The sequence below is a fragment of the Empidonax traillii genome, unplaced genomic scaffold (assembly GCF_003031625.1).
Source record: "Empidonax traillii isolate 1590-97213 ecotype Southwest subspecies unplaced genomic scaffold, ASM303162v1 scaffold253:size710434, whole genome shotgun sequence".
NCBI lineage: Eukaryota > Metazoa > Chordata > Aves > Passeriformes > Tyrannidae > Empidonax > Empidonax traillii.
The window spans coordinates 130,921-151,589 of record NW_020955446.1 but is presented as its reverse complement, the minus strand read 5'-3'; the positions used below and the strand labels follow the sequence as shown (position 1 = coordinate 151,589).

The 20,669-nt window shown below is 36.4% G+C and overlaps 1 protein-coding gene across 1 annotated transcript in view; it reads left to right on the top strand.

Moving 5' to 3' along the window:
* The window catches only part of RALYL (RALY RNA binding protein like), a 209,441-nt gene that overhangs the window by 152,434 nt on the left and 36,338 nt on the right, over positions 1–20,669 (top strand). Inside the window, exons 4-5 of the mRNA XM_027889099.1 lie at positions 212–244; positions 19,470–19,517. Of these exons, the coding sequence (XP_027744900.1) occupies positions 212–244; positions 19,470–19,517 (81 nt within the window). The remainder of the gene's footprint in view (positions 1–211; positions 245–19,469; positions 19,518–20,669) is intronic.

The window sequence follows — 20,669 nt, the reverse complement described above, 5'->3', positions numbered from 1 at the left end:
TTTGTAAATATTTATTTTCTAAACCAAAATTCAGTTAGGTTATTGAGATTTTTTCTGAGTTAAACTCCTAGTATAATGGCTTAGGCCCTTCTATTGCTGCCAAATTGTGTCATCAAGTAAACTTGATACTAAGAGTGCTGTTCTAAATTTATTGTATAATTTTTTTGAAATACAATAAATATGTATTTAAAACTTGTTATTTACTTGACAGACTTGAATCAAAGGAGCCTTTCCTGTCCGTTGGGTAAGTAGAAATCTGCATATTTTCATGGATATTGATATAATCAACTACCATACATTATAATTTGTGAGATAATATTGAGTGTAAACATCCTGTTTTAAAATTATGGCCGTTTACTGTACCTAAGTTTAGAACAAGTTAGTTTTAGTCAATAAAGTCTGCAGTCATGGAAATTTTCCTTCTCAGAAAAGTACTAAGAAGTGTGTTTTGTCTTTACTGACCAAGGACAACTTATGCTAAAATACATGTTAAATGTTGTGTTAAAAGGTAGCTGATTTATTAATTTATTTTCACTGATCTTTCAGTCAGAAACCATTCTAAATATCATCTATATCACCTATCAAAGCCCATGAAAAAACAGATGATAGTTGCTTTTAAAATAAAATATTGTGATATTTCAATAACAGAAATAAAGCTGAATTTATGAAATAGAAAAAAATCACATTTTTAGCTGAATTATAGATCACTACACTGATTTGAATATTACAGCTATTGTCTTACTTCAAGTGGTCATAGCCACTTGAAAAGTTATATGTTCTCTATATTAAAATAACTTGTCATTCTAAAAAATCATTTTTATATGTGACATATTCTAAAAACGTACCATTCTTTTATAAAATGTAGACAATATACGCATTAAATATCTGTATATTATTTCTGAATCTGAAGTTCACTTTTCATGCACTGTTTTACTTTCAGCTTCTTTCCTTGAAACTTTCCCAAGTGTCCTAACATTCTCCCTCCATGTTTTCCTTTCTTTATTCACACCATATTTAATGCTATCAAGAACATAAACTGCAGACAAAAGATTCTATGCAAAATATCCATTTAAGGGTTAGTTCTACCATGTCATTGTCAGTGGCTTCCAAATGGTTGTAGTAACTGCAGATCTAAAAACCAACTTCAAATTCTGAAGTGTAAACTAAAGTTAACAAGCAAGGAAGTGTGTAAATTATGATCAAAAGAACTCTTCAAATCAGCATAAACAAGATTGAGATACGTCTCAGTTTCTATAACATAAAGTAACTCTGGTTTGTTAGAGAACATTTTGAATTAATTGTCTGGCATTTCTTCTTTCTACCAACTCAAAATTATTGAAAAATCATGTAAACGCTGGACAAATTGGAGGCAGAGGGGAGGGTGTACTGGTCTTGGTTTGCATGCTTTGAAATACCCAAACTCTTCAAGAAATTCAGTCTCTTAATAGTCTGTGACTTTATTGCTAAAATTGATTCCTCTTAGGAAGTTCAATCTGAGCAAACAGGCTTAACTTCTTTCCAGAATTTTTCAGAAGTTTTACTGTAATATACTTGAATTATTTTGGACAAGTTCATAATGATAAGGGTAGAAAAACCCCAAAAATTAGTCCCTGCCTTTGTGCTATCTTTGCCTTTTACTACAGTATTTCCTCCACCCCAAAGGGGGGCATCAGACAGAAGCTACACCACCACGTTCTGAGGAGGGGCCCACCTCCTCGGTACCAAGTCAAAGAGATGCTCCTCCTAGTCTCACAATAACTGGGGGAGTTCTTTTTAACAGAGGATGAGCTTTTGTGCCAGGACTTGTATCTGAGGTTTTAACCCAAACAGCTGCAACTGCTGGGATTTTGAAATACAGTAAATGTTTGCAGAAGAAATGCTGACTTAGCCTCAATTAGCCTAACACGTGGGTGCCCTTACTGCCGCTTGCAGCCAGAGTTGGTCAAAACACCAATCTAAATTACTTTAGGCTGCCTACAAATGACTTGGTCATGCACACCAGCCTCTCATTCATCAACCTTCTGCAACACAGATTTGTTCCCACATTTTCTTTATACTACCTGTAGGAACTAATTAAACCTTTTCATTTTGTTGTGCCTAAGCACAAGACTTCATGGTGCTAATTCTTTTGGAGGGGGAAGGGAATATGAAGTGTGACAACCTAAGACCTTGGGATTGACACAGATTATTGAGCTTTGCACGAATGTGCAGTGCTGCAGTCTTCCCATGAGAGATCCCACAAAGGAAAAAAGGTTGATAAAATACTGCATTGTTTCCCCTCTCTCAGAAAGCAGCCAGAGGGAAGCAAGATCGCACCTCTTACTGTTCTAGTTTGTGTTTGGAGTGCAGGGAGAGAACAGCTACTATACTGCCTTGGTAAAGGTAATTCCATTTATCCTTCTTTCTATGCAAAGTGCATAGCAAAGAAGAAAAATCCACACTCCTTTACTCTGTGTATAAGACAGGGGCATAATTTGGCACTGAAGTGATAGTAGACTCCTTAATTAAAATCTCTTATGGTATCGTTCAGAAGCAAAAATTCATCAAGTATACAATCTATTCAGATAAGAGTATCTGAATTATGATTTTGGCTGGAATGCAAAGTTGAATTTGAGATTGACATTGAGATTGTCTTCCTTTGCCTCTTAGGGGTGAATATAAATTCCTTAGGGAAGACTGAAACATCTCCTAGTGTTGAATGCTGAGTCATGGCCTGTAGGGGTACAGGATGCTCCTCTCTACAGGAGTTATTTCCACACCTTTTGGCATTTATGTTCATATTCAATCTGAGTAAGACTAAGAGTTTTCTGGACTTTCTTTCCTTCACTCTGCTTGTTGGCATGACTTCTTTATTATACTAACCCAACATGATCATGAGTGCCTGGAAGACTTTAATATGAGAGGCAGCAGTTTTGGTAAAAGTTCACCAAAGTGAAGAATACTGGCAATGCATTAAATTAGGTTCATGCCAAAAATTTTGAAAGATTTAGACCTAGAAAGACCAGCCAAGTCAAAAGGTACAAAAAAATGGATATTGCAAAAAGAACAAGTGCCAGATCATATTTAATTAGGGTAAAGCATGTATAAAATTAAAAAAAAAAAAAAAAGGCATATTTAAAATGACAACAGTTTTTTAATTATTCACATCAGCTCTCCATATTTAGCAATTTCATAATAATAATGGTGCATAATTACCCCCTCAACAAAACAGTTGGCATTCTCTCTAGATAATTAAACTGGTTATCCAGTTATTAGCCATTCACCAGCAATTTTATGGCAGCTGATTTATGATAGTTATGTGCATGTAAAAGTTTTGCACTTGATAAATTTCAGCTAATACTGCATGCAGATTTGTAGCTTATCATTAGTCTAAGCCCTAAAATTAAAAGCTCATTTTTTAAGATACAGCCAATGCAGCATCTTTTAAGGCCTGTAATAGTATTATATGGCCAAGAGAGACCATAGTTAATATGTAACTGTCTTGCATAGTAGAAATTCTATCAATTAATTCTTGTTGATACCTAACTGTAATTGAGTGCAACTTCCATAACAACAGTCAATCAACATAGTTTTAACACATGCAGTGGTAGAAAACCCATCATGACATCTAATAAGTTTGTCAAACTTTTAAAAATATCTATCTTCTTTTTAGGTGCTATTTAATATGTCCCACATAATTGAATTCAGAAGAGGTAGGAAGAGAGAGAAAGAAACAGCTGACTTTTTCTGAGGCTAGTGAGAACTTAGATTCATCTATTGAAAGCTGCAGAGAATAGGATTACTTCTGCATGAGTAGGCAATAGGTCATTGGTAAAATGCATATGTTATATACACCTGGTTGTCAGCTGAGTTTCAATTATTCACTGACTTATTTATTTATTTATTGCTTACTCTAAGTGGTATAAATTTAGCTGGAGAGCCCAGAGAGAGACATAAGTGAAATGAATGCATTGCATATATTTATTTCATGAGGAATGGTTAACTGCCTGCCATAGGAGAAAGAAGAGAGATACAAGTAAAATTGGTATTAATTAATTAATACAATTTTTTACATTCTCAGTGAAAAGACTAGAGAACTGCTTTCCTTACCAAGGTCCTTATTCTAGAAAGTATATGACAATAAAAAATACTGAATAGCCATGTTTTTTTTCCAAATCACATCCTAATCATAGTTCCTTTCAAACATAGGTACTTTTACAAGAGAGGGAGGAATGCTGGTGTGTTCAGGTTCTTGGAAGCCCTTGGAAGTGTTTATAAAATACAAAAAGTAAAACTCCTTAATTTTCCTCTGGCAGAAATGTTCTAAGATACCTCTAACAACTTGAATTCATCATCCACATTTTTTTCCTCTTTCTTTGTAGTATTTTCTTTCCCATAAGGCCATTTTGCAGATCTATAGGAAATTCTGAACTCCTGCACTGGTTTGAGGAATCTCATTCTGAAGAATTGAGGTTGTTTAAATAAAAGCCTAATCCTTGCAGACTCTGTTAGGACAATAACTTATCCACTTCAAAAATATGCATGTTTTTTCGATTCACAGTCACTTTTTGTGAGTGTTTGGTTTGTTGTTGATTTTTTAATGGATGGGAAGTTATAAGGCACAAAACAGAACGTAGCCACATGTACACATTCTGTACAATAAATACCATCACTCTTGTTCCTCATCCTTGTTATCAGATACTCTAGTGGAAGGAGCAGACACTATTCCTACTGTTCCTTCCAGCTTTTGAAGAGAGATAGCTAGGAAAATTATCTTCCTTCAACAGAGGAAAAATACAAAAAAGGAGATACTGGATTAATTTTGCCCTGTTAATATGACACCAATGAAGCTACCCCTGAACATAATCTTGTAACTCTCATTCATATTCAGGCCAGGTATTCAAGAGCTGCTTTCATGAAAATCATCAAAGAGCTGAACACACTTGACAATTACTTGAACTCATTGTTTAGAGACAGGCAGTAATTCCTTATGTTTAAAATCACTCAGATTCTATGACTTTGGTAGGTAGTAGCAGGTCTGCTTTTGCAGAGAATACCCTCTAAAGCAACTAGCTCTTTAATTATGTGTGAGATTTCGCTTGGAGGCAAGAAGCAGAAGTCAGATGTCTGCAAAGGGTCGGTACAGGATGAGGGTCCCAGGGTAGTCACCAGAGAGACAGGAGGGATTTAGGGGATGACACCACATAGGGGTAGCTGTGGAAGACACTGAGAATCTATACAGTTTAATTTCAGATAGTTAATTACTTATATGCTTCTCATCCAATTTACCAAAACCCACAAGGTTTAAGCTTTTCTGTAATTGCCTATTTTCCATCATTATAAGACTCTGAAACAGTGAATACCACTGTTTTATAAATTTATAGTTTCTCTTCTTTTTGCTTGAAGCTATCTCTGAAGAAGAGATTACAAAACTGAAGGGTTTTTTAGTCTTTACTTTTTCTGTCTTCCAAGACTACTCTTTCATTTGTAATTCTAGGAAAAAAATGCATATCTATATCATTTTTTTTCTTTAGTTCCTGAGTACTGAATATCTGGAGTCTCACCTATGTATCAGGCAGTCAAGATGTTCCTCAGAGGAGGGAAAATTATGTGCAACAGGATGTTTCTGAAGGAAAGTTGGGAGGCTGACATATTTGGAAAGTGGGGGAATGAAAAGAAATTAATAGAGATGTAGGAACATAAGAATAAAGTGAAGGGAAAAGTACTACACAAAGAAAAAAAAGGGAGGTATTTTCTTACTATGGAAGATGGAGGGAGGAAGGAAGGACAATATTTACTGGGTATGTACCTTCACTGTGTAACAAAACAGTTTACATCTAGTTACCTGTATTTTACCCAAACAGCAGTGACTGATCCACGAGTTAGAGAAAATAACGTTTGAAAAGGTCTGTGTTATCACAGTATTCCTGTTTCTTGTTCCTGATGTATCAACACATCATCTTGATCCAGCAGTCTACATGGGCTTCTGTGAATACATATAGCTTACTGAGGGAGGCTAACCGGCATGTGAAACAATATCGTACATGAGACCTAGCTCCCCACTCACAACACATCTGAAAATTGAGACAGTTTCTCATCCTTATGGCTGTCACATGTGAAAGACTTCACTGATTTTCACACATTTCCAGATAATTACAAAAAAGTTTTATTTCAATATCTTCTCTTTGATAACTATACAATAATTGTGAAATTTCAGGGGGTTTTTTGAGTTTCAAATTCCCAATAATCCTGTTCAAATCAGTCAACCTATGTTTGCCCATTGCTCTTCTGCCTGTGTTGCTTTTACTACTTTTGTACGATAGTAACAGTTGAAACTCTTCTTCAACTCTTAGCATGCTAGGCCTTCTACAAATATTTGGAGGGGATCTGATGGTTGATTGCTCTGATTCTATCCTTGAATTCAGCTTAAATCTTTTTCTCCGCAAAGTGAAATCTGAGACTGTTTAATTGACCTAACATGTTACTTGCACTTCAGTTTATGGTATGCTTAAAACACCAAACCACAGAAAGACAGCCAGTGCTGTATGTGAGCTTGTACTTGAAAGTCTTCTTCACATCTTTATTCAATAATACAGTTTGCAGCTCCTTGATGAAAAAATTTCTTCTTTGGAGGTCAACCAACCATGGTCACAATAGCAATCCATAACTAGCCTTGCTTCAGAAGCTATTGCTCCACACCAGTCTCTGTATACATGGGCTTTCTAAAGTGTGAAACTGGGAGAGTGGCCTGTCCCAGGGTATGAAGTTTGTTAAGAGAGAAGGTGGCACAGAAAGAGAGGCACATCAGAGATAAGCCTTGCTGACACAGAAAAGGCTATTTTTGCCTTAATTCTAATCATGAACTACAGTTCCAAAGCATCTGTAGTTATCCATTGAGTTTGGGGTTTTTTTATCTCAGGTTCAGGCCAGATTCTTGAAATTCTCACCATTCTTCAAGACAAAGTGCAGCTTTTTCATCATCCCTACACACTCTACTGAGGGTGTACACGCAGGTGTAGAAGGGTATAGCAACTTTGTTGATTATTTACACAGAAATGAAGGGGAATTAGGTCACATTCTGCCTTGCCAGTAGTAGGTTGAGTTTTGTTGCCAATAGTGTAGTTACTGTGCTTCAAATTCTTTAATTTCTAAAGTCTTCAGCTTTGGTTCTGAAATCATATAAGGATCAGCTTTTCTCAATAAAATTAAATCTTTCACGACCACATTGTAGAATTATAGAATAAATAGAATTAAAAGTTGGAGAATATGCCTTAAATGTGAAGCAGAAATATCAGAGTAGATCTGTCATGCATGACCAACAGCTGACAGTTTACATTGTTATGGTAGTGACTGCATAGCTAATGCAAAAGGATTTGTTTAATTTGAAAAGTATAAACCAATTCCAACAAATATAAAGTTATTTTTACTTTCTTTTCAATTGCCTCTAATCCTTTATTTAAATAAATAAATACATACATACATACATAAATAAATACATAAATAAATAAATAAACAGATAATTAAATAAATAAGCCAAACCCCAAACCAAACCACCTTTCTGAGCTCTCCTACACTTGGATCCTGTAGCCTTTCCTTTTAGGGGTAAGGATAGGAGGTTAAATCAGCTGTCCTGTAGCCAGCTACTTTTATCAAACATTTTGACAACCACACAGATACCTACCAGAAAGTAGTTTTAAGACCCAGCAATAATAAATTTTCATAGGATCACAAAATGCTTTGGGTTGGAATGGACCTTAAAGATCATCTATTTCAAAATCCACTACCATGGGTAGGGATGCCACCCACTAGACCAAGTTGCTCTAAGCCCCACCCAGTCTAGCCTTGAACACTTACAGGGATGGGGCATCCACAGCTTCTCTGACCAGCCCATTCCAATCTCTCACCATCCTTACAGTAAAGAATTTCTTCCTAATATCCAACCTAAATCTACCCTCTTTCAATTTAAAGCCATTCCCCCTTGTCCTATCAGTACATGCCCTCTCCAGCTTTCTTGTAGGTCCTTTTAGGTACTGGAAGGCTGCTGTGATGTGTCACCAGAGTCTTCTCTTCTCCGGGTTCAACACACCCTTCCCTTTCAGAGTGTCTTCATAGGAGAGGTGCTCCAGCCCTCAGGTCTTCTTTGTGGCCCTCCTCTGGACTTGCTCCAACAAGTCCACATCCTTCTTTTCTTGGGAACACCAGAGCTGGATGCAGTACTCCAGGAGGGGTCTCATGAGAGTGGAGTAGAGCCTCCGTCACCTGCTGGTCATATTTCTTTTGATGAACCCAAAGTACAGTTGGCTTTCTGGGCTCTGAGTACACACTGTTGACTCATACTGAGCTTCTTTTCAACCAACACCCCCAAGTCCTTCAACTCAGGGCTGCTCTCAATCCATTTTCCATCCAGCCTGCACTTGTACTTGGGATTGCTCCTACCCAGGTGCAGCACCTTGCACTTGGTCGCCTTTAACCTCATGAGGTTCACACAGGCCCACCTCTCAAGCCTGTCAAGGTCCCTCTGGATAGCTTTTACCAGAAGCACTTATTTACTTGAAAGGTATGGCCTTGTGTATTCTCTTGCCATATAAACTACAGATAGGTTTCCAGGCACACTATGAACAACAAATACTCAAAACGAAAAATTACCAACTTTCAGACTGCATTTTTCATATGAACTGTTTTTTGACTACTCAAAAATAGAGAATACCTTCACAGGAATTAGGATTAATACACAAAGGAGGAAAACTAAAGCACTTCTCAAGTAACGTAATTCATACTGCAGATCTATTCTTTTTTGGTATGCAAAAGGATACGGGAAATGGAATTTACATCTTCTGAGATGGTGAAATTATTGAAACAAAACTGGAGGTCATTACTGTGGCTTATATAGCAGTACTGTGCCAAAGTGTTCCCATTGCTATAGCAAAGATGGAGGAACTCGAGTGGTGCCAAATTAGGCTTTGTTTCCTCATAAAACTAATATTTTCCTTACATAAACACACATATATATTAATCATGGTTATACATTAAATCTGGAATCAAGTATGATTTGGTTTCAAGCAGACCTTGTCTAGGTATCAGAATTTAGATGTATTTCATGTTCTGGCTAATGCTTTATAAGTTGTAAAACTGTCTTGCTGTGTAAAGAAGTCACAGCAAAATAAAATTCTAGTCATGTAAGTTGTATAAAGATGAGTAATGGTAAGGTGGTTTTTTTGCCAGAAGGCAAAAATCATGTGAGGGAAGTTCAGATAGAAGTTAAGCGATTAGGAAGGAGGAGACAGAGAGAAAGAGAACTTAATAGTGTTCATTCCTTCACAGAATCTTGCAGTTTGGGAAGAGATGCTGGAAGCAATTCTCAGCACTATATTGTTTTGGCAGCTTAATTCAATGGACTATATGAACCCAAATTTAGTCTGTATCTGTATTGTTACCTTCTAATGTGCATTTCCCACAGTGATAAACAGGTTTAAATAAAACTTTCTATAAATATTTACTAAATCTGATGCATATCAGTGCAAACAGAGCCCTAATCTGTCAGGGGCTGTGATCACATGATCTGAGGGACAAATGTTACAGAAAATGGCAGTCATGGAAACTTAAATCTCCTCAAGCCTCATTTTGTGCAGACATTTTCATGGTATTTAAAGTGTTATAAAATTAATCTCTATGAAAGAAAAAATATGAATATACAGATAACTGTTTAAGAACCATGATGGTTATTATGTCCTAGTTTAGGAGCAATCAATGCCTTTCTAAATGAGAGTCTGAATGCATTATTATTTAATTTTTACATGCATAGAATTTTTTTCCAAGGTTGATAGGACTAAAAAAATATTTGTAAATGATCTCCCAAGCAGGATAAAAAAAAACATTCTCAACTCTAATGTTGTAGCTATTGAATGTGGGATCTTATGCTCAAACCATGGTTTGGCTTGAAATGGACTTTGAAGACTGACTAGTTCCAACCCTCCTTCCATGGGCAGGGACACCTCTCACTAGACCAGGTTGCTCAAATATTAGTATTAAGTTTCTAACAGACAATAACAATCAGCTAATGAAACCTTCCCCTCTGCTGTAAGCAAGTTGTCAAAATGTCGAACTCTGCAGCTGTTCCTTGGAGCTTAAAACAGTGATACAAAGGAGTCTCCAGAAGTTCTGTAACATCCAATGAGTGCAAGGGAAGAGATGAAGGGAAGATCACATAAAATACATACTGAACTCCCGAAATGTAATATGAATTGGCTGGTTTAGTTTTGGGGTTTTTTTAATACATAATGGTCAGAGGGTGTTTCATTAGTTTAAAATCAGTTATGCTATCAAAATGTTTCATAGAGGCTACAATATGTGGTTTACAAAATGTGACTACTGTATTTTAAGGAGCTTAGACCATGTAAAACCTGAAGCCAAAAAAATAACCTGGATATGATCCTCAAAAAATCTTGAATGAGGAAGAGAGGAAATGATTGATACTCCATATTGTTAGGTGTCCTGACAGTGAACCAGGGAGTGAAACAAGCTCTTAGAACGTGGAACTAACCATAAAGAAATATACCAGGCAGAGTAAAGCAGGAGAGTATCCAGACTGCATTGTCTTCCATGCCAAGGAAGACAGAGGCACAACTTTATGAGGAAACATGAGAAAGATCCCTCTCTAAGCAAAAACTTCTTTCCTCAAAAAACAGACAGGCACAGAACCTCAGCTCTTGAGTTGGCTGAGACACTAGAAAAGTAGGCAAAATAAACCAACATGAGGGTTCCCTAAGGGGACTAAGGTTTCTTAGTGAGTGTAAAACAATGCCTTTTTGTATATTAGAAAAGATATGTAGAAAATATTCAGGTAGATGATTCATACTTGCATCATACCTATGGGACAAGAAATCAGTAGCTCTTCCATATGGCCAAAACTATATAGGGAAACTGCAATACCAGTAAAAGTACAAGCCACCAGGCTCTCTAACCACATACTACAGTCAGGTGAATCATCTGGGACAAAAATCATTTTTCCCTTATGGGAATGAATATAATGAAAAAATCCAGACATATGTTTAAGGAAAATAAATATATCTGATCACTTGATTTCAAGAGTTTTATTCTGGATTTACATTGAATTGATCCAGAATGGTGACATTTGAATATCCTTCTGTAAATCAAAAAGTCTTTCCACTGATATTTTAGGAATTCCTTTAGTTTGTGACTTTTTGTTCCTTTACAGAAAATAAATCTTGTTTTATTGACTGTGTATGCAGAAAGCGAATGAACACAAGCTCTTCCAGAGCACTGACGTATTAGGAAGATTTGTCAGAAATCAAGGATTGTGTAGTCAACATAGTTAGCACTGATCTAGAGGATACAACATGGGTTGTCTGACGTACAGCTGCCCTTTCCACTCATCTCTGATCAGAATTGAGTCCAGTTCTGTGCTCAGTTATAGAAGAATCTCCTTTATATGAGATGCACTTCCCATATCAATTTACCATGGAAATTATTGCACAGTGGCTCAGGAGTACAAGAATGCTTTTGTAGATCCACATTATTTGCTATCTTCATTTATATGGTAAACTGACTTGTAAAACACACTCTTGGAAAAACAATCATTATGTCTTGTCTTCACAAGCCATACTCAGGACACTGACAGTTCTATCTCTCCCATGTCTCCATTTTGCTGGTTTAAACCTTGAGTTGTTCAATACCAAAATAACTAAATTACATTAGTAAATTTAGTGTAAATAGGATCGGAATTTAATTTAAACCTTCTGACAGTTTGAAAAGGGGGAAGGAAAGAACATGATGCAATTTTCTAGATTTTTTTTTTTTACATAAAATCTGACACTGTCACATTGTACTTGATAAATCTTTTGTGAACTGTGCTTTTGTGTTTCATTTGGTGCTTCAAAGATGGCTTCTCTGAAGAGTACATAAAATTTCAGAGATCTGGTTTTATAATCTTAAGTGTTTATTCTTTCAGCTCCAGTGCTACCACTGTGATTTTAATTTATCTGCTGTTTACCAAAATGCTGTAGAAACACTAAACCCATCAGTGCTTCCTACACCTGTCCATGACAGTCTGCTGTACTTGTCAACCCCAGTTAAGTGACACTCCTTCAAGGCATACAATATTACTAACAAACTGGATAATCAATCACATCTGTGTAGTTTGACAATAGTATCTTGAATACACTGAATTTAATCCAGATTTTTAAGAGGCAGGAACCATTACTCTTGTATGAAGGAAGGAAAAATACTGTGTGGACATTAAGAATTCACAGTCAGATTATACAATTAACACCTTGGGAAATGATTGAGCCCCTGGAAAGCTTTTTCATTGCCTTGCTATAAAATGTTTCTATGGGAAGCATAAATAATTGGACATTTAGTGACAGAAAAATAGATTTACAACAGCAGAAGAAAAGGCAGGGAGACATTAACTAGATTTACTCATGTTTCTTTATGTACAAAAGATACTATTTTGTTTCCAAAAAGCATCAGTCTAGCATTTATAAGCAAGACTGTGCCCACAGCCACAATAAGTAGTTTTCATTAGAAGTAATTCTAATACTTAACATTTAGCTGTACAGGAAAATATTGAGGTTTAGTTTTGTCTTGAAATCCCGGCATCACTCATGCCTGTCTGGCTGCCATAAACAGCTCCAAGACCAGCTGATCCCCAGAGTGTGAATACTGATCTCAACATCTTTGTTATTTTCTGCTTCACAGGCTTTGCCTAATCCTCTACAAGAAAATGTCTTACTGACTTAATTACCTGATTGTGGATGTGCAACTTTAAATATTTGTCCAAGTTTTGCCAAAAATTCAGGTTGGAGAGTAAATTCAACAGTTTTTCCAAAACACATTTCACTGGGTAAATAGTTCTGGGAAGGAGAGGATGAAGGCAGAGGAGGGATATATCTCAAGATAGAAAAAATACACCCTAATCATATTGCAAATAAATTCTCCCTAGTGCCTGCAGAAAGATACTTTAATAGCAAATGGATGACTGTCTGTCAGCTTTTTTATACATACATGTCTTGCTTGGACAAAATACACTCTTTCAGATTAGATTTGCCAAAAATTTTTCAGTTTTACTGAAAAAAAATAATCTCCATTTACAGTACAACATTTCTTGCTGTACTTTTTAAAACTTAAGTCCATACTTTTTCCCGACTTCAGGAAAAAAGTATACCTTGCAGTTATTAATTGAATAAATGCACAGAATTAGGGAAAAAAATCACTTTTATTAACTTATGGTTTCAAAATTAATATGCAAATTATTTTTCATTGAAATACAGAAATCTGAGGTTATGCTCAATTGTTTGGCATTTTGGTACAAGAGGATGGGTATTTTGGTGTTAATTTTTTGGTTTTAATTATTCATATTTTTCCTCTCAACTGCATTATGGAAATGAATGTTCAATACTTCTCTGCAATTGCTTTTCCTCTTCCAGTCCCATCTTTTTTTACTGAAAACATCCAAGAATATATGACAGTATTAGCAAAGTGTTAGCAAAAAAGAAGGTTCTGGAAAATATTCTCTTTCTCTGCAGAAGGTACAGCCAAAACTGCAAAACAGAAGTGTCCTTCCACTCCTATCAGCATTCTAATCCTTACCTAAAATTGAATCATCTCTAAAGTAAAGGTGGGATTCCGCCCACCAATTCATTTCATGTCTTTAGGAATGTAGGTAACCATCCAGTGAAAAGTGGCCTGAAATCTCCACCTTTTTTTTTTTCAACAGCTCATGAAAGTAATTTCCATCTGATTGATTTTCTAACAGAGAAAGTTTCCATTTTTTGATGCTTATTCTCTAAACCACCTAGTTACCCTCATCCACTTTCTTTTAAACATCATGTCAGTTTAGACTGATTCTATTTTGCACTCAGCAGGAACAATTTCTAAAACTCTTTTTACATGACAAGAGAAATGATTTTACAAGTGACTGGAGTGCTAGTTTCAACCATTAGGTTGATATGTGCTTTCTAAAAAGAGTTTGATTGAAGGAATATTGCTTTTGTATTTAATATTTTTATCCAGGCCTGACAACAGAGAAGCAATTGACAATAAAAATGGTGATTGCACCTTCAATTGAATTAAGATACATTATGCCTGGTTTGTCACTATTTATGATTTACAAATACATCTTTGTACCTGTAGAAAGAAAAATAGATATTAGCTAAGGCCAACTTAGATGCAAGACAAAATTCTTGTTGCCATGAAAACAACAAAAGCTATTTCTGCTCTGTTCTGCGTTAACTATTCTAAAGTTAGAATAACCCCACTGAAGTCAGTTATATTCCCTACTGTTTGGAGCTAACTAATTTAAAGCAGGATATGATCCTTAGTTTATAAAAATCTTTCATGGGCATGGGACAGAGTTCAAGAAAGATTACACTGCAGTAATATGTTTTCAATATCAGGTAAATAAAGACATTTAAATAAAGGTTTATTTCAAAGACGCAGAAACATAATATTGTTTTTGTCTGATTGACCCATGTGCAACTGCTGATATGCATAGAACTTTTGAACAAGTACAACATCATAGCTCTGAAAATAAATTTTTTGAAGAATCCTTTATTCTTCAGGCATACACAATTTTAAACAAGCATAGTGTTTAGTGAAGCTAAAAGAGATAACTCATCCAAGATTTTCTTGATAATACTAAGTCAGGAAAAGGAACCGTGAAGCACATTCTATTGATGAATTTTCTTTGCCTCATTGTAAGCATTACTGTCTCACTGTCTTTTATAGTCTTTTACTGTGTTCTGCTCTAGTATCAGAATCATGCACACAGTTCTGTTGTTAATATTATAGAGACAGCATATGTTTGTGGGTAAGTAATCTGTCTGTTTACAGTGCCATTAGGAAACCACTGACTCCACCCGTTCACAGGCTCGTCTAAACCTTTCTCTGCTTCTGACTTGCTGAGTGTTTGGTATTCAACACCATATGAGTGATTTCCTGCAGCCTCCATCACAGAGGTTGTTTGGTTACTAAGGAATAACTCTTATGAGGTTAAGAGCCCTGCAGTCACCTTGATCCCAGTGCCAGTGGTTATCTGCGCTAATTCTCTGCTTTGTGCTATACCGCAGCACTGATCAAATCTTACATGTGTCCCTGGGCATGCAGAAGTATGAAAAATTATGGTTATAGATGGAGAGATGTACTACTTTCACACTGTAATCTCTTCAACATATTATTACAGACGAAACGTCATCATTTACCTTCAAAAAAAAAAAAAAAAAAGAAAAAGGAAAAAAAGGAGTGACAAAGGGAAAAGCCAAGTGAGATCGGTTGGAAAAACAGATTTTTTTTTTTTTTCTGTCCTACATGAGAAAATTTGTTCTGTTTTGTGTTCTTTTCCTTGTCATTGGTTCATAGCCTTTTCAGTACACATGCAAGACAACTGCTTCACAGTCAAGAGGACTAGGAACTGCCTTTATGAAACCCAGACCTTATCCTGGAAATGGTCAAGATCAGATTGGACAGGGCTCTGAGTAATCTCATCTAGCTGAAGATTTCCCTGCTCATTGCAGGGGGATTGAACTAGATGATCATTAAAGGCCCCTTCCAATCTAAACTATTCTATGATTCTATGTGTCACACATGATGTCTTGTGTATGGGCTGTTACTGTGAACTCAGCGATACCAGTGGAGGACATTTAGCCCCAGGAGCTAAGTTGCCTCTGTGTTGCCTGTAGTTACAGGTAGAATTTCAGAGAGGGAAAAAAGAGAGCCAGTTCATGGATATAAAGAAGGGTCCACATCAACATTTCCTAAAGCTTTAAAGCCACCCACCTTCACTGTTCTTATTCTGTAAGATTCAACATTTAAAGATAAGGTCCTACAGTACTATTCCTCTTCTGTTCTTTTAATAGTTAGCATGGAAGAATAAATGTTCTTTGTCCATGATCAACAGTTGAATTCCATCTGCTTTCCTCAAGATCACTAAGTAATGGGAAAGGAAAAATGGAACTGAGACTCCTGCTCTTTTGAGAGCTCATAGCAGGGTGCAATTCCTACCTTGAGGGTCAAGTAGCTGTTGCAACATCTTTGCCAGTGGTCCCAAGTAAGGAGTCCCTGCGCAGACCCAGCTCTTTTCCACTCCACATAAATGGCACTTCCACACAGAAATGCCTTTTGCCAGTTCAGAGATCCTGAATGGTCTGTGGGAAAGGCAGATTCCCTCCTCAATTCCTGCCCGAGTCCCCAGTACCCATAACTTGGTAAATGGGACTTAATTAATAGGGATTCCCTTTAATTGTGACTATTTCATTTATAATAAACTCAGACTAGAAATATAAGCAATTCAACTGCTTTTAGCTTGTTAACTGTGCTAGCAGTTTGCACTGTTAGAAGCCACAAACATTTGCATCTCACATCCAGTCATGGGCTCAGTAACCTTTTGGCAGAGAGATGGATAAGAAGGACAAACTGGATAACATTTGCTGTATCTAAAGCCAGGTGTATGCCCATTTCAGAGACTGACTGACATGCAACACACAGAATACCTGCAGTCACCTCCTATCTGGGTAACAATGGATGCTACTGAATTAAACCATGCAAAAACACAAAGCACCTAAACTAAGGTTAGAGGTATCATCTGTAGCAGAACTGTTATGTAGCTTCAGCTGTACAACACTATAAGAGAACCACTGGGGTTTCTTCAGGTGAAAATCAAAGACACAATAACAGGATCAGATGTTTCTGAGGCAATTAAATATTTTAAAAGGTAATATAAGCAACCCACAAAAATTTTCAGCAATTCAGAGGTTACACTGCCATATGATAGCCGCTCTACAGTATGTCCTTCTTATTCCTGCTCTGGTCCCACAGGTAAGCATTAGATGATCCGTGTTGAAGCTGTCATTTGCAAAGCTGAAGGTACATAAAGGGCTGAGTTCAGTTTTAAGACAGAAGTTACCTCAACAGGGAACAGAGCAAAAGAATGAAGCTTTTAGAAGCTGACTGATGTGAAAAACTTCTTCTCTCAAAAGACAAGTATTATTCAAGAAATTGGACTAAATGAAAAAATAACGATAAAAAGAAAAATACAATCCACACTTTTCAACAATATAAAAGTATTCTGCATGAAGAATGCTATGTCACAGGAACTCCTCAGTGGTACAGTGGCAGAGTGAGGGCAGAAGCAGGGAAGGAGAGAAACAATTGGTTGCCACAAGAGAGACTGTTTCCTGCATTTTCCCTTCCAAAAACCTAATTTGTTTGCAGTGACTCTCATCTGAGGAACTTGTGAGCCTTTCCCAACCTCTCAAGCCTACTGACTTTTTTAAAAAGCACACTGATGCCTCTGCCTGAGACCTCTCTCCTTCTTTTGACTTATCAGTGCCACCATTCCTGGGGGCAGCTTTAAGCCATTTCTGTCATGGCACTTGTACATGAAAAGTAAGTTTCACACTCTGAAAGCCCAGTGAAAGGCCACTAGTCCTTATTGTGTTCTGTGGGCCAAAGCTGAGTTACTATAGAAAAATATAGTCATCCTTCAGTCTTACTCTATCTAGTGCAAAGTGAATTATTCTTCATCAGCTTCATGGTCTTCAACCTTGAAAAAGTGAATTTGTCTAGTCTTTATGCAAATTAAATTAATGTCACCCCCAGGTGAAAGGTTTCATGTGACAGGGCTTTTAAATTTAATCTTTTTTCTTCAAATTGTCTGTTATCTTCTACTTAAAAACACACACTGAATATTAAGTATGGGCTTACTGCAGCTATTAATCATTCAGCTAAATAAAACCACTAGGAAGCTCTGAATAGCTGTAAATAAAATAATAGCTTTGCTACCTGCTACCTCTGCAGACCAGATATAGAGTGAAAGACAAAATAAGAGCCGTCACATAGTTTAGGAAAATTTTTGCTAGTTTTGCATTGAGCTACAGAAACATGATCCCTATACATGATTTATTATTACCTAATGATATTTTGCATCCTCTCCCAGCTTACCTGCTGCTATGTTCTAGTATCTCAGGGCTTTTTTACTTAGTGCGTCACGTAAAATGCATATAGGGCATTCTTTTCTCAAATAAATTACGAGAAGGGCCACAGTCTGCTTTCTCATTTGGTGAGTCTCATGATCTTCAACTATAGTATTTTGCAAGCAATCAATACAACTTAACCTATCATTTGCAATTGGGCACTTGCATCTGAAGCACATGTGGCAGAGGTGAAAATTGTACCCTGACCTACTTTGATAGAATTCTTGACCAATTCTTCAAATTAGGTCCTAAAATAACCCTGATGACATTTTACTCAATGTTCAAGAGCAGAAATTATCCATGAGTCAATTCCCTGTGAAGACAAACTTCTTTAATGCATAGCTACTATCATTCAGGTGTCCCTGTCTATGCCAAGGGGGCTGGAGCTAGATGATCTTTAAGGTCCTTTCCTAGCTAACCCCATTCATTCTATGATCTCCCTTTATTTTTGTGGAATATTTTCTTCTATGCTTTGTCCTTTTCTCTCTTTCTCCTTTCTATCATTTTCCTTTCTCATTTAAAACTTAACCTTTCTTATGATGTTTTTTTCATTCTTCTTACCTCTACTAGTCATAATTACCTTTCTCAGGTCAGTGAAAAAATTAGGGTTCGTGTTACCCGAAAGAGTAACAAATCCTTGTGACTTTTCCATGCAGAGCATTTATTAGCTTGTTGGTTTGTTGGTTTGGTGGGATTTTTTTCAGATGTGTGAGATAGATAAGATTTCATTGCTGTTTCACCATAAAGGTAGAAAGTTGCTAATGGAATGCAAAACCAGAAAGATCAGTCTAAGACTGACTTTACAACTGACAGCTCAGAAATAGTTTTCCTAGACCTTTGCAATTTCCTACCTGTTTGTTTCACTTGACGGTGCCTGGCTTTTCTCAGATTGGTGTGTATATTCCTTCCTGAACCTGAGAGGAAATGCATTTCTGTAACACTATTGCTTGTAGTATTCATTTTGCTAATTTTTTGCTTTTTCTCTTTATGATGAAAATAAATTTGGTGAACTCAAGGACCAGCAAGCAGTCCTACCATTTTCATGTTTCTCCTAAATCAAAGTCATTGTCTTAGCTCACCTACTCACTCATTTATCAATCTTTCATGTATTTAACTGTCTTTCTAGTCCACTGATTATGTTATGTTACCTCCGAAAAGAAGAGAGTGTCAGTATTGGAATGCTAACTTCATTTGATCACTCAGAGAATTGCACTGTAATGATCCTCTAATTACAGAGCTGTTGCGCTGTATTAAATCCTTTCTGTATGTGCTATCAACTGTTTACATTGTTCTGCATGTCCCAGACTTCACATTTCCAAATATGCTATGGTGATAGCTGACAACAACATTGACAGATGTAATGTAATGAACAGTGTATGGTTGTGCAAAAGAAATGGAAGGACTTTGAAGATATTGAAATTTGAGAGCAAACCGATATTATCACAGAAGTTTTGACCAGCTCCATAAATCAGTTGATTCTTGTTTTTCTGCTTTTTTCCACAGTGGTTATGTCTTTGATTATGATTACTACAGAGACGATTTCTACAATCGGTATGTGTGGCTATATTTTTGTACATCCTACACATTGCTACTGTTTGTTTGTAATGTAATCCCATCATTTGGTCAAATAGGTCAGTTCTGATTTTACACGTTATTCATTTCATTATTTCTATTGTGTATCAAAAGACTATTTGAATATATCAAAACCAGAGAAGATTACCAGCATCAAATGTATGCTTATTAAACAGCTCTTTTAATTTTATTATTCTCTGAGAGCTTTTGGAGCATTTGCTGTCCTGAATATTTTAATGATAGTTTAAATGCTCACTGTTTGTTCCTACAGAGTTCTTCCAGGCTTACTTTCACTGCAACACATAGCAGCTGTAAAACTCTTCAGTATGACATTCATGTCTTTGTCTTTTCATCCAAGCATATGAAAAGATGTCAAATGTCTCCTGAAGAATGTTCTAAGAACATTTAAAAATCTAGAAGAACCTTGAGGGAAGCAAAAGCACAAAGTGAACAGCACGTGTGTTTCTATAGGAAGAAAAGAATTTGGATACCTCAGCAACTGGAGGTTCTGCCTTGAGTACATGCCCACAGCCTAGCTCAGCACTGTGAAAATTCATTTATCTCTCCACAACACAGGGATAGCATAAATGATCATAAATAACCAACTCATCATCCAGCGGTGCTGTGTCTCTGGGTTAAAGAAGTTTGATTTAGCACAGGCCAAGTGAGTCAGAAGGGGAAAAAAAACATTGCTCTGGCAATGTCTTCTAATCTGAGAATTCTTTTATATAAAGAAATATACAGTAGTAGGGGAACAGTTTGCACCTGGAACTTAAGTTAGCATGTGTTATATACTTTTCAGCTTAAGAATATGGTAGGGAAAATGTAGAAACTATATTTTTCAGGTTTTTTTTCCTGGGGTTGTTTCAATTTGAGCCACTATTTTTGGTTTTCCATGTAAATCACCATGCTCCTTTGTACAAAGCAAAAACTAATAAGATATAAAACATGTGGAGTGAAAGCCACCAGTGCAGTTCAGTTCCACTCAGTCCATCCTTCACAATAGGAGCAGCTCATGTCCTGCAAAAAGTTACCTTCCCAAGGTTATTGTGCTGAACTTCATCAGTGGAATTGTATGTTTTTAAACAGAGTAGTGTTTCTTATCTATGACACATGAATATTAAAGTTGTA